This window comes from Dasypus novemcinctus, chromosome 3 (genome assembly GCF_030445035.2).
Source record: "Dasypus novemcinctus isolate mDasNov1 chromosome 3, mDasNov1.1.hap2, whole genome shotgun sequence".
Lineage (NCBI taxonomy): Eukaryota > Metazoa > Chordata > Mammalia > Cingulata > Dasypodidae > Dasypus > Dasypus novemcinctus.
In genome coordinates, this window is record NC_080675.1 from 172,290,329 (window position 1) to 172,306,542 (window position 16,214).

General features: G+C 39.8%; 1 protein-coding gene across 2 annotated transcripts in view; it reads right to left on the reverse strand.

Moving 5' to 3' along the window:
• IQGAP1 (IQ motif containing GTPase activating protein 1) overlaps window positions 1–16,214 on the reverse strand; it is a 118,348-nt gene that overhangs the window by 16,326 nt on the left and 85,808 nt on the right. For both annotated transcript variants that reach the window (XM_058294721.2, XM_058294722.2), the window contains exons 16-26: window positions 12,238–12,328; window positions 11,895–12,062; window positions 11,051–11,193; window positions 6,142–6,312; window positions 5,339–5,422; window positions 5,177–5,248; window positions 5,009–5,078; window positions 4,430–4,638; window positions 3,565–3,720; window positions 3,169–3,332; window positions 1,773–1,997 (exon numbers count right to left, since the gene is read on the reverse strand). In XM_058294721.2, coding sequence (XP_058150704.1) covers window positions 1,773–1,997; window positions 3,169–3,332; window positions 3,565–3,720; window positions 4,430–4,638; window positions 5,009–5,078; window positions 5,177–5,248; window positions 5,339–5,422; window positions 6,142–6,312; window positions 11,051–11,193; window positions 11,895–12,062; window positions 12,238–12,328 — 1,553 coding nt within the window. The remainder of the gene's footprint in view (window positions 1–1,772; window positions 1,998–3,168; window positions 3,333–3,564; window positions 3,721–4,429; window positions 4,639–5,008; window positions 5,079–5,176; window positions 5,249–5,338; window positions 5,423–6,141; window positions 6,313–11,050; window positions 11,194–11,894; window positions 12,063–12,237; window positions 12,329–16,214) is intronic.

The window sequence follows — 16,214 nt, forward strand, 5'->3', positions numbered from 1 at the left end:
CAAAATTCTGGGGCAGGGAAACAGGTAAATTAAAAAACAGACAAGAGGCCCTGGATGAAGCCCAAAGGAGAGAGAGAGCAGCACAGCATTGGGGGAAGGGGAAATGACAGAGCTGAATGGAGCCATGGGGCTGGAACTGTGTTGATGGGCAAGGGAGTTGAAGAAATTAGCAAGAGAAGAGTAGATATGATAGAACATGCGGGCCTACATTGAACTGGGAAGGAAACAAGGATAGAAAGGAGCTGAAAGACAGAAATGAAAATGCAGGGGCCAAGATTCTGCTATGTCCAGTAAGGTAAAAAAGTAGCAGAGAACAACAGGAATGGAAACAATAGTTGCAGTCAGAGAAGAGAATGTTAAATTTCCAAGATTTCAGAGGTGAACATTCCTAGAACGTGGAAACTAGAACGTGGAAAGTTCCCAGTTTGCTACATGTTTGGTGACTGAAGTAAAATAAAGGAAAGCTCACAGGATTTCACAAATTAAGGATCTGTGATATTTATATTTGGGATGGATTCTGACCTCAAGTACTGATATCAAAAAAGTGTATTAAAATGTATTTCCATCTTGTGAAAAGTTAGTTTCTTATAGGTACCCGCAAGAAAAAAATCTTGAAATTCCCAGCGAAAAAAAAAAATTTTTTTTTTGAGGTACCAGGGCCAGAGATTGAACCCCTGACCTTGTATGTAGGAAGCTGGAGCTCAACCACTGAGCTACAACGGCTTCGCTGAGTTGTTTTTTTCATTTGTTTGCTTGTTGTTTGTTTTTAGGAGGCATGAGGGACCAAACCCAGGATGTCCCATGTGGGAAGCAGGCCCTCAATCACCTGAGCCACATCCATTCCCCTCCCAGTGGAATTTTGATCTAAAAATGACTGACTCATGGACCATCAAAAGAAGTAACTTAGACCTTATGAGCCAGAGTAAAAGGGGCTGTCACCGAAATGCCCTGGGTTGTTGGCAAAATGTCCCCAAACAAGTACTAAAGCTAGCTGACCGCATTCCAGGATTTAGACTTCAGGTATGGAGGAAAAAAAAAAAGGACTTTTCATCACATCCAGCAATAATGAACTGATTCCTGGTGAGACCCAAATTAGAAGCCAAAAAATTGCCAACAGTGGGTAAGCCCCTTCTAGGAGTCAACAGAATATTCTCTTCTCTGTTCAGGGCACACCTTTGGCTTCACCTGGTGTCCAGGCACATTGGAAATAGAGTGACACAAAGCGGTACTGAAAAGTATGGACCAGGGCCATTCTGCAAACCTGTCTGTGATAAGATAAGGAGCTTGAGCCATCTGGTTCGTAGAAAACCTGGTCCCATCTTATCCTTTAGACCTCAGCAAAATGAAATATCACCTTCTCAGACAGGCTTTCCCTGACGACTGTCTCTAACCTGACTCGCTCTTATATTCCTCACTACAGCACTTTGCACAAAACTTCATAAAACTTTCCACAATTTGTAAACATATTTTTATTTTTATGTATCTGTTGCATCTCTCCTACCCAATAAACTATGAACATAGCACAGGACCCTATCTGTTTCATTAATTACCGTACTCTGGCATCTAGCACAGGGCCTGGCACAAAAAATATTTTCTGAATAAGTTCTCATTAAATATTTGCTGAATAAGTGAATACTTTACCAGGTCAACAGTTTTAAAAAGTTTTTAAGGAAAAACTATTTGAACCACTATTTACTTGTAATTCAAAGATAAACTGCATAAAAGAAGAAGAAGAAAAAACCATGAAAAAAAAGATGTTACGGTTATCATACCTTGCCTCTCCTGTCTGAGATTCCATCTGATTAACCCAGGATTTGTAAATATCCACAGGGTCAGTTTTGATGTTGAGAGATTTATCATCCATTATCTCCTTCACCACTGGGGCCAAGATCTGTCGCAGGGCATTCTGGCCCCTGGCGCCACGGTTGAAACTCACAACCATCTTAATAACAGTAGGATTTCCTGTGACAATCTCTTGAATCTGATCGACTTTTGACCTATAAAACATCAAACACAAGTTCAATTTAAACTAATCGTAGAATCCATCAACTTAAAAGATCCCTCCTAGATCCTTAGTACTTACGTATTCTATCTCCTGGAAACAGGTACAGTTGGAAGGAAAGGGGTATATGCGTGTTCTCTAAAAACTATTCTGAACGCTCATCTGAACACAGGACATGCTAATTATTTTTCTATTTAAAATTTTTATTTTGTTAGAATTTCAAACATATAGAAAATCTGCAAGAATTTTCTTAATACAACATGTTTAAGGAACCACCATATGGCTTTTAGAGTGGCCCCACTTTAATTTTTGTCTTTTTTTTCCTTGGTGAGTCTTGCTGGTCTTTATCAATTATACTATCATTTCAAAGAACAAAGTTTCAGGTTTTTTTATTTTCTATTTCATTGATTTCTGCTCTTGTTTTTAATATTTTCTTTCACTTCATTACTTTGAATTTGTTCTTCTTTTTCTAGCTAAAGTAGAAAGATAAATTACTAATTTGAAACTTCTTAATAAGCATTTAAAACTATAAATTTCCCATTAAGCACATCTTTATTTGCATCCCACAAACTCTGATGTGCTATCATTATTGGTTTGAGATTATTTTTAAATTTCCCTTGTGATCTCTTCTTTGAATTTCTTTATGGGTTATTTAATCTTGTGTTGTTTAATTTGCATTTAATTTGTTGTTATTGTTCCAAATGTAATTCCAGTGTGACCAGAGAACATATTCTATAAGATGCCAGTTCTTTGTTATCATCATATGGTCTATGTCAAGGAATATTCCATATGTACTTGGAAAAAAGCGTATATTGCAACACAGGACATTCTTGCTGCTGCAAACTCAAATATGGAATCAATGTTCGGTTCTTTATTAGGTAAAACTGTGGTCCTCATATTTAGATCTGTTTTTAAAAGTTATATCTTAATGAAAAGTGTTCCAAAAATTAACTTAGAATATCTTATTCTACTCCCTCTCAAAAAAGCAGCAACACATTGTATCAGTAATTAAAATGGAAGCTTCTTTAGAGTATTTCACACAAATTTCATTTTAACTAAGATCATGAAAAGTTACAGGCAGGACTGAATCTTAAACTATAAGTGGATAATGGAAAAGGCTGACAGTATAAATCAGGGGGCTGTGCCCTGCAGAAATCTGTTCATACTTAATTTCCTCCTGGAGTGCTGTCTTAAAGAGCCGCAGAAGCAGGTATTCCTCTCGCTGGTTGGATGCATAGTTGTAGAGTGTGAAGATTACAGAGTCCATGAACTTGGTGGACTTGTTCTGAGGCATCTGAAAAATCAGCTTGGCCAGATAGGTGGGATTGGTCTGAAATAAAACCAGGGGATTAATAATTTCTAGATAAATAAAGGCTGGCAAAATTTTTCAACTTTTTTTAAATTTGGAAGATTAGAAAGTACCTAAGCAGTAAAGGAAAAAAGATAGCCCTTCACTCATCCCTCAGTGGAAATCAGAAATATTTCCAGAAATATCTACAGGAAAAGTTTTCTTGTATAAACTTTTATAACTAAATCTATAACTAATTTCAAAAGCCACTTACTTGCAATAAATAAAACAGATGTTGATAAGCTTCCAATTTCTCTCTCTTTTCCTTGCTCAAAGCCTTGAGACCACCCTTCTGTTTATTTAGCATCATCATGTCAGACAATTGTTCTTTATTTTTTTTGGTAAGTTTTTTACTGTGAGAAACCACATCCTATAAACAAGAAACAATACATAAAATCAAAATCCTTTCAAAATGAAAGTTTTTTTTTCAAGATGAAACTCTGAGCTTTATGGAAAGCTGTTTAATCACCTGTGAACTTGCATGAAGGTCTACTGAGGAAACCTCCTAAATATTTTAGAACCCCTCCATTGTATCCTATTTTCAGTATATCAAAATTCTGCTCCTACCCCCAAATTCTAAAGAGCCTAAGGCATAAAAATGTCCACTGACCCAGGAAATCAATTTCTAGGATTCTATATTAAGGAAAAAATACTAAAAACAATAAAAGCTAAGTATTTAGAGACATTTCGCTGCAATGTTATTTATAATGAAAACGTGAGAAACACCTAAATGTCAAATAGGGTGGAAAGTAGGGAAATCATAGGATGTCTTCTAATGATTATACTGACTTTAAAAATAGTATTCATGACTACTTGATCATATGGGAAGTGTCTTATCCTCTAGTACTAAGTAAAAACACAGGCTACAAAATGATTGTGGGTAGTTGAATTGGGGATTTTCATCTTCTTTGCACTATTTAAAAGTTTGTTTATTATATTGTTCCCGTGTATAACTTTGAAAAAATTATGGCATTAGCTGAGAAGAAAGTCAGTCTCCACCTTCTCCACAAGTCAGGGTGAAGCGGAGGTAACAAAGCAGGACAAAGCGTTCTAAGTCCCCAGGAGGCACTGGACCATACCTGCAGTGTAATTTTATTTTTCACGAGGAGTCCAATTTTTATATCCATGAGATTGAGGTCATTTTCCAGCTGCTGATTAGAACGAATAAGGGTGATAACCTCTTCCCGCATCTTCATAAGATCAAGCTCTTCTTGAAAATCCTGGTCACTTTGGTCCAGCAGGTGGACAAATTTTCGAACCACAACCATAGGAGGATCCTCAGCATTGACTGAAAGAAAGAAAAAAAAATATGCATCAGACTTAGAACAGCATTACCAGAAAAAGTCCCAAGTCTCAGGATATACCGGCATTGTCTTGAAAAAGTAGCTCTGTTCACATATATTTATTTTTGAGACATGCTAAGAGAACCACTGAGTGCAGTCTTCTTGATCATGCTATTGCTATATTATGACAAAGGCTACTATGACAAGCAACAAGACACGTAGCCACAGGTTAGCAAAGGGGCTTAAATCACAAGTGGCACCCTAACCCCCAAGCCTTGCCTTCAGGACAACAAAAGAGATCCGTGGAGAATACCCAGAACCTGATGGCTCTCAACCATTGCCTCAACTCTTCACTGTAGAGCCACAGTTACTCACTGAGAGTCTTGTAGTCATCACGAGCTTTGTTTGCCCGAATGAAAGCCTGGATTTTGATAATGTCATTTATCTAAGGGACAAGAAAAAGAAGAAATCCCTTTGTTCATTTGTCCACCAAAAAGAGAGCAAAACTGATTCTACTGGCCCTTAATACCCAAGGGTACTTACATGGTCTCGGAAATATTGTAGACGATCTCTATAGCGCTTTCTAGCTTGATGCATCCTTGCCAGAGACTGAATCTATGGAAAAGGGATCCTAAAAATTAGACAAATCCTTCATCTCAACACATGCCATACCTGCACCGCATAACCCTGCTCAAGCTACCATACCTTTACAACTTCATCTTTATGTGAGCGCAGGTAAGCTAGACGATCTTGATATGCCTTCTTCTGCTTATATCCCCGCCACTGTGACTGAAACCACCAAATATTACAGATGATAGATTATTTCCCAAGGATCAGAGGAAGTTAAAAAAAAAAAAAAGTCATTTAGATATAGTATGAGATATATTATGCAAGTGCAATGCAGGGCTAAGCTTTAAAAAAGACCACATCCCACAGTGACAGAACTAGGGTGTGGACTGTGCCTCCGCCAGGAGAACTCACTAGCTAACTTCCATTCCTTTGATGTTATTAGCACGGCATTTCACACCTTTCAAAGTATATCCACACAGATTCTCTTATTTGTTCCTTACCACAAATCAGATGAGGAAAATAAGGTAAATATTAGTATCCCCATTTTACAGAAGAAGCAAATTTAGAGAGGTTCAACACTATCTGGCAGTAATGGAGCCATAATTCCTAACTCAGAATTCTTTCCATGACATTATGCTACCCTGTCAATGAAGCAAAACCACAGCTGTTTCCCTCAAGGATCAAATCTTACACAAGCAATAGTTTTAGAAGCAAATGAGGTCTCCAAGAAGAAATGCCACTGAGCCAGACAGCTCAGCATTAAAACTATTAATTATGCTATGATTACTTAATGATGAAAACAAAGGTACTTGTCAGAAGGATGGGACTGAGAGGTCAGAGGTCAAAAAATACACCCAGACATTCAACTGTAAAAGCTGACTTTATTACTCTTGCTCTAGAAGCCCAAATCCTGTCTGTCTAACAGACTTTTAAAATACCTGAATGCAAGTGATGGCAGGGATCTGTTTCTTCAGAAAATTCATCCTGGATCGGAATTCCTGTCGAACTAAGTATCCACGGCAGCAAGCCTGCAGCTTGGTGATCAAACCTTCATTGGCCAGCCAAAGCTGCTCTCGGTTATACGCAGCAGTCACTCCAGAGATGGAGCTCTGAAAAAAGCATGAAGTCACATTAGAAGACACACACATGAGAATGGACACACATTTTAACACAGTATTACCCACAGCATACAAACTAACCCTTACTGCTTTCTAGGTCTATCCTAGATCTTTAGATAAGCAATGGGAATGAAATCTTCAAGACTGTTTTTCAGGGCCACATTGTTCTCACATTTAAAAAATTAAACAAAAACCTCATCTTCTTTTCACCGCCTATGTTATCTCATTTACCCTTCCCTTCTTCGTACTTCCCGCCTGGACTGCTTAGTAGTCGGAGCTTCAAGTAATCATTTGGATCACAAGGTGGCCGTGTGAATGGAAACCACATGCTAAGAGTGGCAGAGTAGAAAAGACAGAATGATCCTGGGATGGACAATATCATGGAGCTACCACACCTTCCCTGGACTGAACTCCAGAATTATTTTAAGTGAAAATAAAAAATACACCCTTATATATTATTTCAGCCTCTGTTAGTTTTTTCCATCAAACTGAGTTTGAGGTGCCTGCAGCAATTCTAGACTGTAAATAGAAAGGCATACCTGGTCATCAGGAGAAAGACTAAGGAAGAGATGGAAAAAAGGAAGGGACACTCAGAAGTAGAAGAACCAGAAGAGAATCGCACCAGAGAAGCTAGAAGAGCTGAGGGCTTAAGGAAGAGATTTCAGAGGCCTCCCAACTGAATTTGGCAATTAAAAGGTTATTGGGAAGGCAGAGAGAGGAAAAAAGAGGTGTGATATTGGGACATTTTCGGGACTTAGAGTTGTCCTCAATGATACTGCAGGGACACAAGCAGGACATTATATATCCTGCCATAACCCACTGAATGGACTGGAAGAGAGTATAAACTATAACATAAATGATAATCCATGCAGTGCTGCAGTGCTCCCAAATGTACTCATCAAATGCAATGAATGTACCACACTAATGAAAGAAGTTGTCGATGTGGGAGGAGTGGGGGGTGTGGGGAATGGAGTATACGGGAACCTCATATTTTGTAATGTAACATTTTGTGTGATTTATGTATCTAAAAAAAAAAAAGATAAAAAAAGGTTATTGATGGGGAAGTAGATGTGGCTCAAGCAGCTAGGTGCCTGCCTACTACACGGAGGTCCCAGGTTCGGTTCCTGATGCCTCCTAAAGAAGATGAGCAAGACAGCAAGCTGACATGATGGACTGGCATGGCAAGCGGACACAAGATGACACAGTGAGATGATGCAACAGAGAGACACAGTAAGCAAACACAATGAGAGACCCAACAAGCAGAGAGCAGAGGTGGCTCAAGTGATTGCATGCCTCCCTCCCACATGGGAGGTCTTGGGTTTGGTTCCCAGTGCCTCCTAAAAAGAAGATGAACAGAGAGCAGACAGCGAGCACAAACAATAGGGGTGGGAGTGGGGTGGACGGGTGAGAGGGTTAGGGGGGAAGGCAGAAAAATAAATAAAATTGAAAAAAAAAAAGTTATTGATGGGGGAGCAGATGAAGCTTAAGTGTTTGAGCACCTGCTTCCCATGTACAAGGTCTCAGGTTCAAACCCCAGTACCTCCTAAAAACAAATGGAAAACCCAACTCTCATTGGAGAGTGGATGTAGCTCAGTGGCTGAGTGCCTGCTTCCTATGTATGAGGTCCTGTGTTCAATCCCCGGTACCTCCTTTAAAAAAAAAAGGTTACTGATGAATTCTAAATAACTGAGTTTTACCAAAGGAAAACCTGGGCAGGAAACCATATGTATACTGCTGTGAGCTAAGAGGAATGATAACAGAGAATGAGATAATGAGGGGCAAGCTTATCTTTAAGGCATTTAGCAAGAACAAAGAAAAAGTATGAACTTACAGGCAAGGCCAAATCAGAACAATTCCATGGGTTTTCACAATTGTTTGTCCCCTTTTTTTATTTTTAAAGATGAAGGAGACATGATCATGTATATATCTGCTACTTCAAGGTGTAGTCCTCGGACCAGCAGCATTTTAGCATCACTTGGGAGCATGTCAGAAATGTAAACTCTTGGCCCCGCTTCAGATCCCAAAGAATAAGTTTACTCTAACAAGATCTCTGGGTGGCTCACACACAAGTTAAATTCTAAAAAACACTGATCTAGGCAATATAGTAGAAACACAAAAATATGAGAGGAGGAGGAGAACAAGGTCTGCAAAGAACTGAGAGAGATTGGTAAGCAATGAGCTTTGGAAAGGATAGATTTTTTTCCTCCAGGAAAAAATATTGTAAAGAATTTGGTGAAAATCTAGGTAAGGTGAGAGTACAGAGAGCAGAGAGTGAGAGAATTCCCACCTGATGGCTATTATTTTTCTTAATGAGGTAGTGCTGAAAGCAAGGTAACATCAGTCCCCTATTTAAAATTCTACTTAGGTCCATATGCGGAACACTTTGTAAGCATGAGTTTTTCTGTGGAGGTTAAGATTCTCAAGGTGCACATGAACCAAAGAGATAAATATTACTCAGCTAGAAGACACAACCTGGATTCCTTAACATAGAGGACCTTCCTGATTTGACTTAAGTCTAAATGACCTGGCTCCTCTTTAGCCGTACCTCCTGCACATCAGTCCACAGGACCACCTCTCTTGCCTGAAATGGTCCGTGCTCTTTCAGTGCTCTGTGCCTTTCCCTACACTGCCCTTTCTGCCTAATCCTTCCTCTTTTCTCACCTGATAAAATCAATGTTATCTGTGCTGTCTTCTAGTACAGAATTAACTGCTCCCTTAACATTTTCTTTATTTTACTGTTATTAAAGCATGTGTTTCTCTCTGTGCCTTGTTTTCACATCATCTTGAACAAGTGGAAGGAAGAGATATTCTGATTCTCTGATACATCTTTATATTCCCTCTGTGTCCAGCAGAGTTTGATGAGTTGGTTAAACTTAAATCACCTGTGAGATCATTATCTATGAAGATGAAACACTGGAAAGGTGAGACTCTGTAACTCACCCTGAGGGAGACAGTAAACACAACATAGTAACTCATCTCTCTGAAAGGTAAGTTCTAAATAAAGAGACCATTTCATTTTTCTGTACGTGCATCTTCCATTTATTCTATATAGGACTTGGGTAATACAGCCCAACAGAAGTAGAAGAATGTTGGATAGTCCTTTACAGTCCTTGCTTTCTAAGAATCTTTGGTATCTACTATGAGTCTAATTGTGTTCTATAACAGCTTACTAAACATCCTTCTTTAAGATATTTTCCTATCTTGTAATGATCCTTAGACAATTCCAGTTTAATGAACATTAGCTCAGCACCAAGTAATGTTAAAATTGCTCAACAGTCCATCAATGACAATACAAGTGCCCTTTACACACAAGCACTGCAAGGAAGCTCAGTGGCTTGTCTTAAAATCTAATAAATATAGTTGAAATTCAAATCTGAGTAGGTTAAATTCTGAACCAGGTGCAGAGATCTTTGGGAGCTTCAACGGAAGATGGAGGTAGAAAGGAAAGGGGATTAAAAAGAATATTCAGGGAAGCGGATGTGGCTCAACTGATAGAGCTCCGCCTACCATATGGGAAGACGTGGGTTCCATCCCTGGGGCCTCCTGGTGAAAAAGAAGAAGAGAAAGCGTGTCCATGTGGCCAGTGCCCACACAAGTGCCTGCGTGGTGAACCAGTGCCCCGCACAAGTGAGCCAACGCAGCAAGATGTGACACATCAAAAGAGAGGCAAGGGGAGATCAAGGTGATGCACTGTAGAAACCAGGAACTGAGGTGGTGTAATTGACATGGAACCTCTCTCCCAATCAGAGGTCTCTAGGATCGAAAACAGTGAATCCTAGAGGAGAGAAAATGAGAAGAGCAAAAACAGCAGGATTGGAGGAAGAGAAGGGGGGAAATACATAAAAAAATAAATTTTAAAAAAATATTTAAAAAGTAAGGAGTCATAAAGAAATGACTCTTGAGATGGGAATGCATGGAAGGACAGAATTTTTATAGATGTAGATGGCAGGAAGGGACATCTCATGATAGCAGGGACTTTGTTTGGTTCATGGCTATATCCCCACTGCTGAGAAGTGTGCCTGCTATATTCAAGGAGATGCTCAAAAAATAACTGTTGAATAAATGAATTCCAGTAAGAATGATCAGCATAAACAAATACACAGAAGAGTGAACAAAGCACTATAAAAGCACTATAAAAGCTACTATAAAAATACCAACTTTATTTGAAAATGTGGGCTATATTCTAATAAGAGTACCTGCACTTGACTGGAATTTGTGGAAGAATCAGAAAAGAGATTGAAAATGTACATTTGGAGAGATTAATAGTAGTTGCAATTAATGAAGAGTTGGAATAACTTTTCTTCTTTTTTTCTTTTCTGGATCATCCAGGTTTTCTTTATAAGCACACAATATATTTGACTTAATTCTACAATTCAGACATTTACTAATTCAGACCTTAGTCATGCTTCCCCTGCCCACCCCACCCTGCCAAAAAAATTAACTCCAAACTAGTTCATTTTAGTTTAGTTCAGGGGTTCTTAAAGGAGGCCCATGATCTTGAATTGAACTTCAAAAAAACCTTATTCTTGTGGGGTCGTGTTGGTGCAGGTGTGATATATTTATTAAATAATATCAAGTACAGAGTGGACTAAGAAAGAGGTTCATGGAACAAGAAAGGTTAAGAACTCCTGGTTTAGTTCATTACATAAATCTGTTACTCTAGGCTGTCTGGCATGCCTTGTTCCTCCTCACTAATAATACCTCTAAACATCTTTTCTCTCAGGCCTACCTGGATCTCCTCCCGAGAAAGCTGCATAGAATTTTGCACAAAATCTGGGGGTTCATCCCATCCTCCTTCCTGGGTCTCCAGATTGTGGTAATAGTGATAGCCACCTTTCACCCAGTGCTTCACCCACTTGCTGTTATTATCCCCTGGTAGAAAATAAAGGAAAGATAAAAGAAACCCAGAGCAACATTCCTTACATTTACATGTCTAATACTACAGGATTATTCTAGGTTTAACAATCTAAATGAAGACCATTCCAAAAATCTGTTCCTTAGACCTATGAGAATAAGGGGACCCTAAGTCCCCCTTAAATTGTGGCTTTGTAATGTCTAATTTAGTTCATTTATATCTACATTATAAAAACAAAATACCTATGAGGTCTACCTGTGGAATTAACCATGACTTACTTTGCCCCTTTCTAAGCCTAGGTCTAGGACCTTTGTGCCAGAAAAGTGCTCTGATAAAACATTTGTGACTATTAAGCCTCTTGAGTTAATTTTAAAAAACCAAGAAAAGGGATGAGAAATCTTATCTTCATTCCCCTGTTTTGTGCAGATAAATGACTTACAGGCTTAGATAACCAGTGACTAACACTTTATAAGGACAAACTGTTAAATATTTTGATTCCTCTCCCATTTTCAGAAAATTGACCTCGGAATATAGTTATCCACAAGGAAAAGAAACAAATATTTTTTAAAATGGAGATATTATTTCCTTTGAGTCTTTAAAATGAGCCTAAATAATTGTACTTCTAGGCTAACATAACTTTCCTTACAGCTTGTCCCTTTCTACTCTATCTGCTCAAGTCTGTAGCTTCAGGAGACATAATTATTTTCCCACAACTCACCTGCTGCCAGTTTTTGCTTCTTGGCTTCAGCAAGGTCACTCTGATAAGTTTCACCACATTCAGGGATGACTCCATACAAGCCAACATCAGGGGAACGAAGAGCACTCAATGTTCTGCCTACATTGCCACTCTCGACTGCCTCATTAATTGCAAAGATTCCTAAGGCAACTATACCAGAAGAGAAGTGTTACAGGAAAAGTTTATAAAGTAAATGCACATACTATTTTATCTAACTGTACCTACTGGCAAACTATTCTCCTAGATCTATCTTAGTTGAGCAGAATATGGAGCACATCACCTCTCCACCCTCCACAAAAACAGAAATAAAACATATGATACGTACACCGCTGTGCTTCTTGGGTGTCTTTGTTGGATTGCCAGATTCCACCCTGAATTTCATCCAACCACAGCACAGCTGACTCATCTTGGGTTTCCTACACACAGATGGAATCAGAACAATGTTAAAGTCATGGAATCAGGGTATATGTGATACATATGTGATGAAAGAGGCCTTTTGAGGCTCTACTAGATATGGAGAGAGAAATTTCAAACATGTGACACATGAAATGATCAAACAGAAGAAACTGGCATCAAAAAAACTGGAAAAAGGCAACAAGAGAAATGCCTCAGATGTAGGTAAAAGAAACGTTAAAGATTAATTCAAGATATTCAGGAGATCAAGAGCAGCCATAAAGGGCAAAGGAACCAGACAAACTGGAGGCCCAGTGACTTTAATAGTGAGGCAAAAGGAAGCAGATTTGGTTCAACGGAGTGTCCACCTACCATATAGGAGGTCGAGGGTTCAAACCTAGGGCCTCCTGACCCATGTGGTGAGCTGGCCCACACACAGTGCTGATGTGCACAAGGAATGCCATGCCACGCAGGGCTGCCCCAGTGTAGGGGAGCCCCATTCGAAAGGAGTGCGCCCCCATAAAGAAAGCCGTCCTGCGCAAAAAAAGTGCAGCCTGCCCAGGAGAGGCGCCGCACACACGAAGAGCTGACATAGCAAGATGATGCAACAGAAAGAGACAGATTCCCAGGGCTGCTGACAAGAAAACAAGCAGACACAGAAGAACACACAGCAAATGGACACAGAGAGCAGGGGAAGGGGAGAAATAAAAAATAAATCTTAAAAAAAAAATAATGAAGCAAGGGCCAGGGTATATATTAATATATGAGGACACAGTTCTTATTCTACAAATCCTCCTTTGTCAACAATATTCAGGGGAGGTTAATATTCTCTGTGGCTACTAATGTTAAGACTCTCAAGATTTGCTTTAATCACAACCTTTAAATTATCACATTTAAAACCAAGTGGCACAACATGTAATCTAAACTTAGAACCAGTTTATATTTTAACTTGATTGTTAAACAGTTGTAGGGAACTTAAAACGTAATATTTTGTGTGATTTATGTATCTTTAAAAAGGAAGATAATAAAAAATGTTGTTGGGAAGCGGACTTGGCCCAATGGTTGGGGCATCAGTCTACCGCATGGGAGGTCCGCGATTCAGACCCCGGGCCTCCTTGACCCGTGTGGAGCTGGCCCATGCGCAGTGCTGATGCGCACAAGAAGTGCCCTAGCCACGCAAGGGTGTCCCCTGCATAGGGGAGCCCTACACTCAAGGAGTGCGCCCCATAAGGAGAGCTGCCCAGCGCGAAAGAAAGTTGCTGCCCACACAGAGAGCTGACGTAACAAGATGACGCAACAAAAAGAAACACAGATCCCTGTGCCGCTGATAACTATAGAAGCGGACAAAGACAACGCAGCAAATAGAGAGAGCAGACAACCGGGGCAGGGGGGAAAGGGAGAGAAATAAATAAAATGAATCTAAAAAAAAAATGTAATAAATGGTGTTTCATTTATTATGTACCTGGGCAGCATGGACAATAAAAGTGTCACTAGTACACAGTTTAGGTTGAGTTGAATACTGGGGACAGAAATGAAGTACTAGACAAGTGGCTTACTTTCCTCTCGCTAAATAGTTTGACAATTAAAAAGAAAGCAGTTTATTGGTGACCATAAGCTCTAAAGGGCATTTTAAACAGAAGTGGATTAGGAAAAAGATCTTTAGTTGCAGTATCTTCTGGTTTTCAAGAATTTGGCTATCATTCTCTGATAGCTACTGGGCTAATCTACCATCTATCTTTTCTCAGTGTGAGAGTCAGAACTAGAAACCACTGCCTGATTATGTAAGCCCAGCACCTAGCATAATTTGGTTAAATGATCTTTCTTTCTAAAATTCTGCATTTGAGAAAATCACTGATTTCAATTTCAGATGCTTTACTTTGACCTTACCCTATCTCTGCATCCCCAAGACCCGATAAACTGCAGGGATTTGTGGTTGCCTGGCTCTCCTGAATGAAATGCAGTGGATCTTTCTATAATAGGGGAGCATCTGAAAATGAGGGCTGAAGGCCCCATCACCAAGAGAAGTAGCATAAAAATCTCTCTATCTTGAAAACAGAAGCATTTTCTACAGAACCAGGCCATTTTTGGTTCACTTGTAGGCTAATCACAGGCCAGATACCTGCGGAGGCTTAGCACAACTTTCCTTGATCTGAGAGAAAGGAACAACTTATCAAGAATTCTGGGGAAGCAGACTTGGCCCAGTGGTTAGGGCGTCTGTCTACCATATGGGAGGTCTGCGGTTCAAACCCTGGACCTCCTTGACCTGTGTGGAGCTGGCCCACATGCAGTGCTAATGTGTGCAAAGGAGTGCCCTGCCACGCAGGGGTGTCCCCCGTGTAGGGGAGCCCCACGTGCAAGGAGTGCACCCCATAAGGAGAACGTGACAGAAAGTGCAGCCTGCCTAAGAATGGCGCTGTCCACATGGAGAGCTGACACAAGGTGACACAACAAAAAGAAACAGATTCCATGTCGCTGACAACAACAGAAGCAAACAAAGACCATGACGCAGCAAACAGACACAGAGAACAGACAACCAGGGCAGGGGGGTGGGGGGGGGTGGGGGGGTGGGAGGTGGGGAGTGGGGGGCGGAGAAATAAATAAATAAATCTTAAAAAGAATTCTGAACATTCAGAGTTCTGTCTTCCCTGCCCCATGCAGACTAAAGTAAAACCTTTCATATATGCTCCTCTAAGAAATAAGTGATGGAGCTGTATTGTGAAAGGAAAGAAAAAGAGAATGGGTCAGTGTCTCAGGTGTCAAGGAAACATATAGAGAAAGATCCTTCTCAAGACTGAAGAAGGAAAGAGAGATGGCATAGACCACCCTTATCCCAGAGGAAGAAAAGAACAAGTTCTCTCTGGTTCAATTAGATCAAATAAGATGGCAAGACCCAAAAATCTTCCAATTGCGGTTTGCTCTAAAGAGATCATCTAAAATTAAACCGCTGAGGAAAGAGTTAAAACCCTGGACTAGATATTGGGGAGAATACAGAGACCAAATATTTAATAATGTGAAAATGCTATATATATAATAAAGTACAGTCCCTAACAACTCTGATGGACATTTAGAAGCATAGAGATTGCATTACAGAAGAGGTAAAGAGACAGGAACCAAAAATAAGAATCAAAAATGAATCGGTGATGACTGGAGGGAAGAGAGATGGAGTCACAAAATACAGGGAAAAGAAGGGAAGGAATGGTGAAAGAATGGCCATTTCATATACATGTATAAACTAAAAGCACAAATATGCATACATCCCTCCTTAAGGAATGTCTCACCTTTTAAAACTTCTTTTAAGCCTCTTCTTATATATACTGCATGTGTGATAGATAAAATATTACATATATACACATATATAAAACCACATACACCCATATACACATGTAAACACTTTCAGACACACACAGAAGCTATATACAACATATTTATCTACTATACAACATGAACCGTGACCAATCAAAATGGAGTAGAGTCCTTCTGACCCTTGCTGGTCTAGATATCAATCCTGTAGTTGCTTCATTAGGGAAAGAGCTAGAATTGTGGATCAGCAGCACAGATTTTGGGAGTGCTGTACCAAACAAAATTAAAGTATTTCTCAATATTCTAATAACTGGTATGACTGTGCTGGAGTACATCAGTCGATTATTAGCTGTAGACACAGGTATACACATGCAAGCACACACACGTGCAGGCAGACACACAGTGGGGTGAAAGATGGTAAGGGTATATATAGTCATTCATATTTGTAATTATAAAATGAGTTCCGGGAAGCAGACTTGGCCCAACAGATAGGGCGTCCGCCTACCTTGAGAGGTCCACTGTTCAAACCCCGGGCCTCCTTGACCTGTGAGGAGCTGGCCCAGGCGCAGTGCTGATGCGTGCAAGGAGTGCCATGCCATGCAGGAGTAT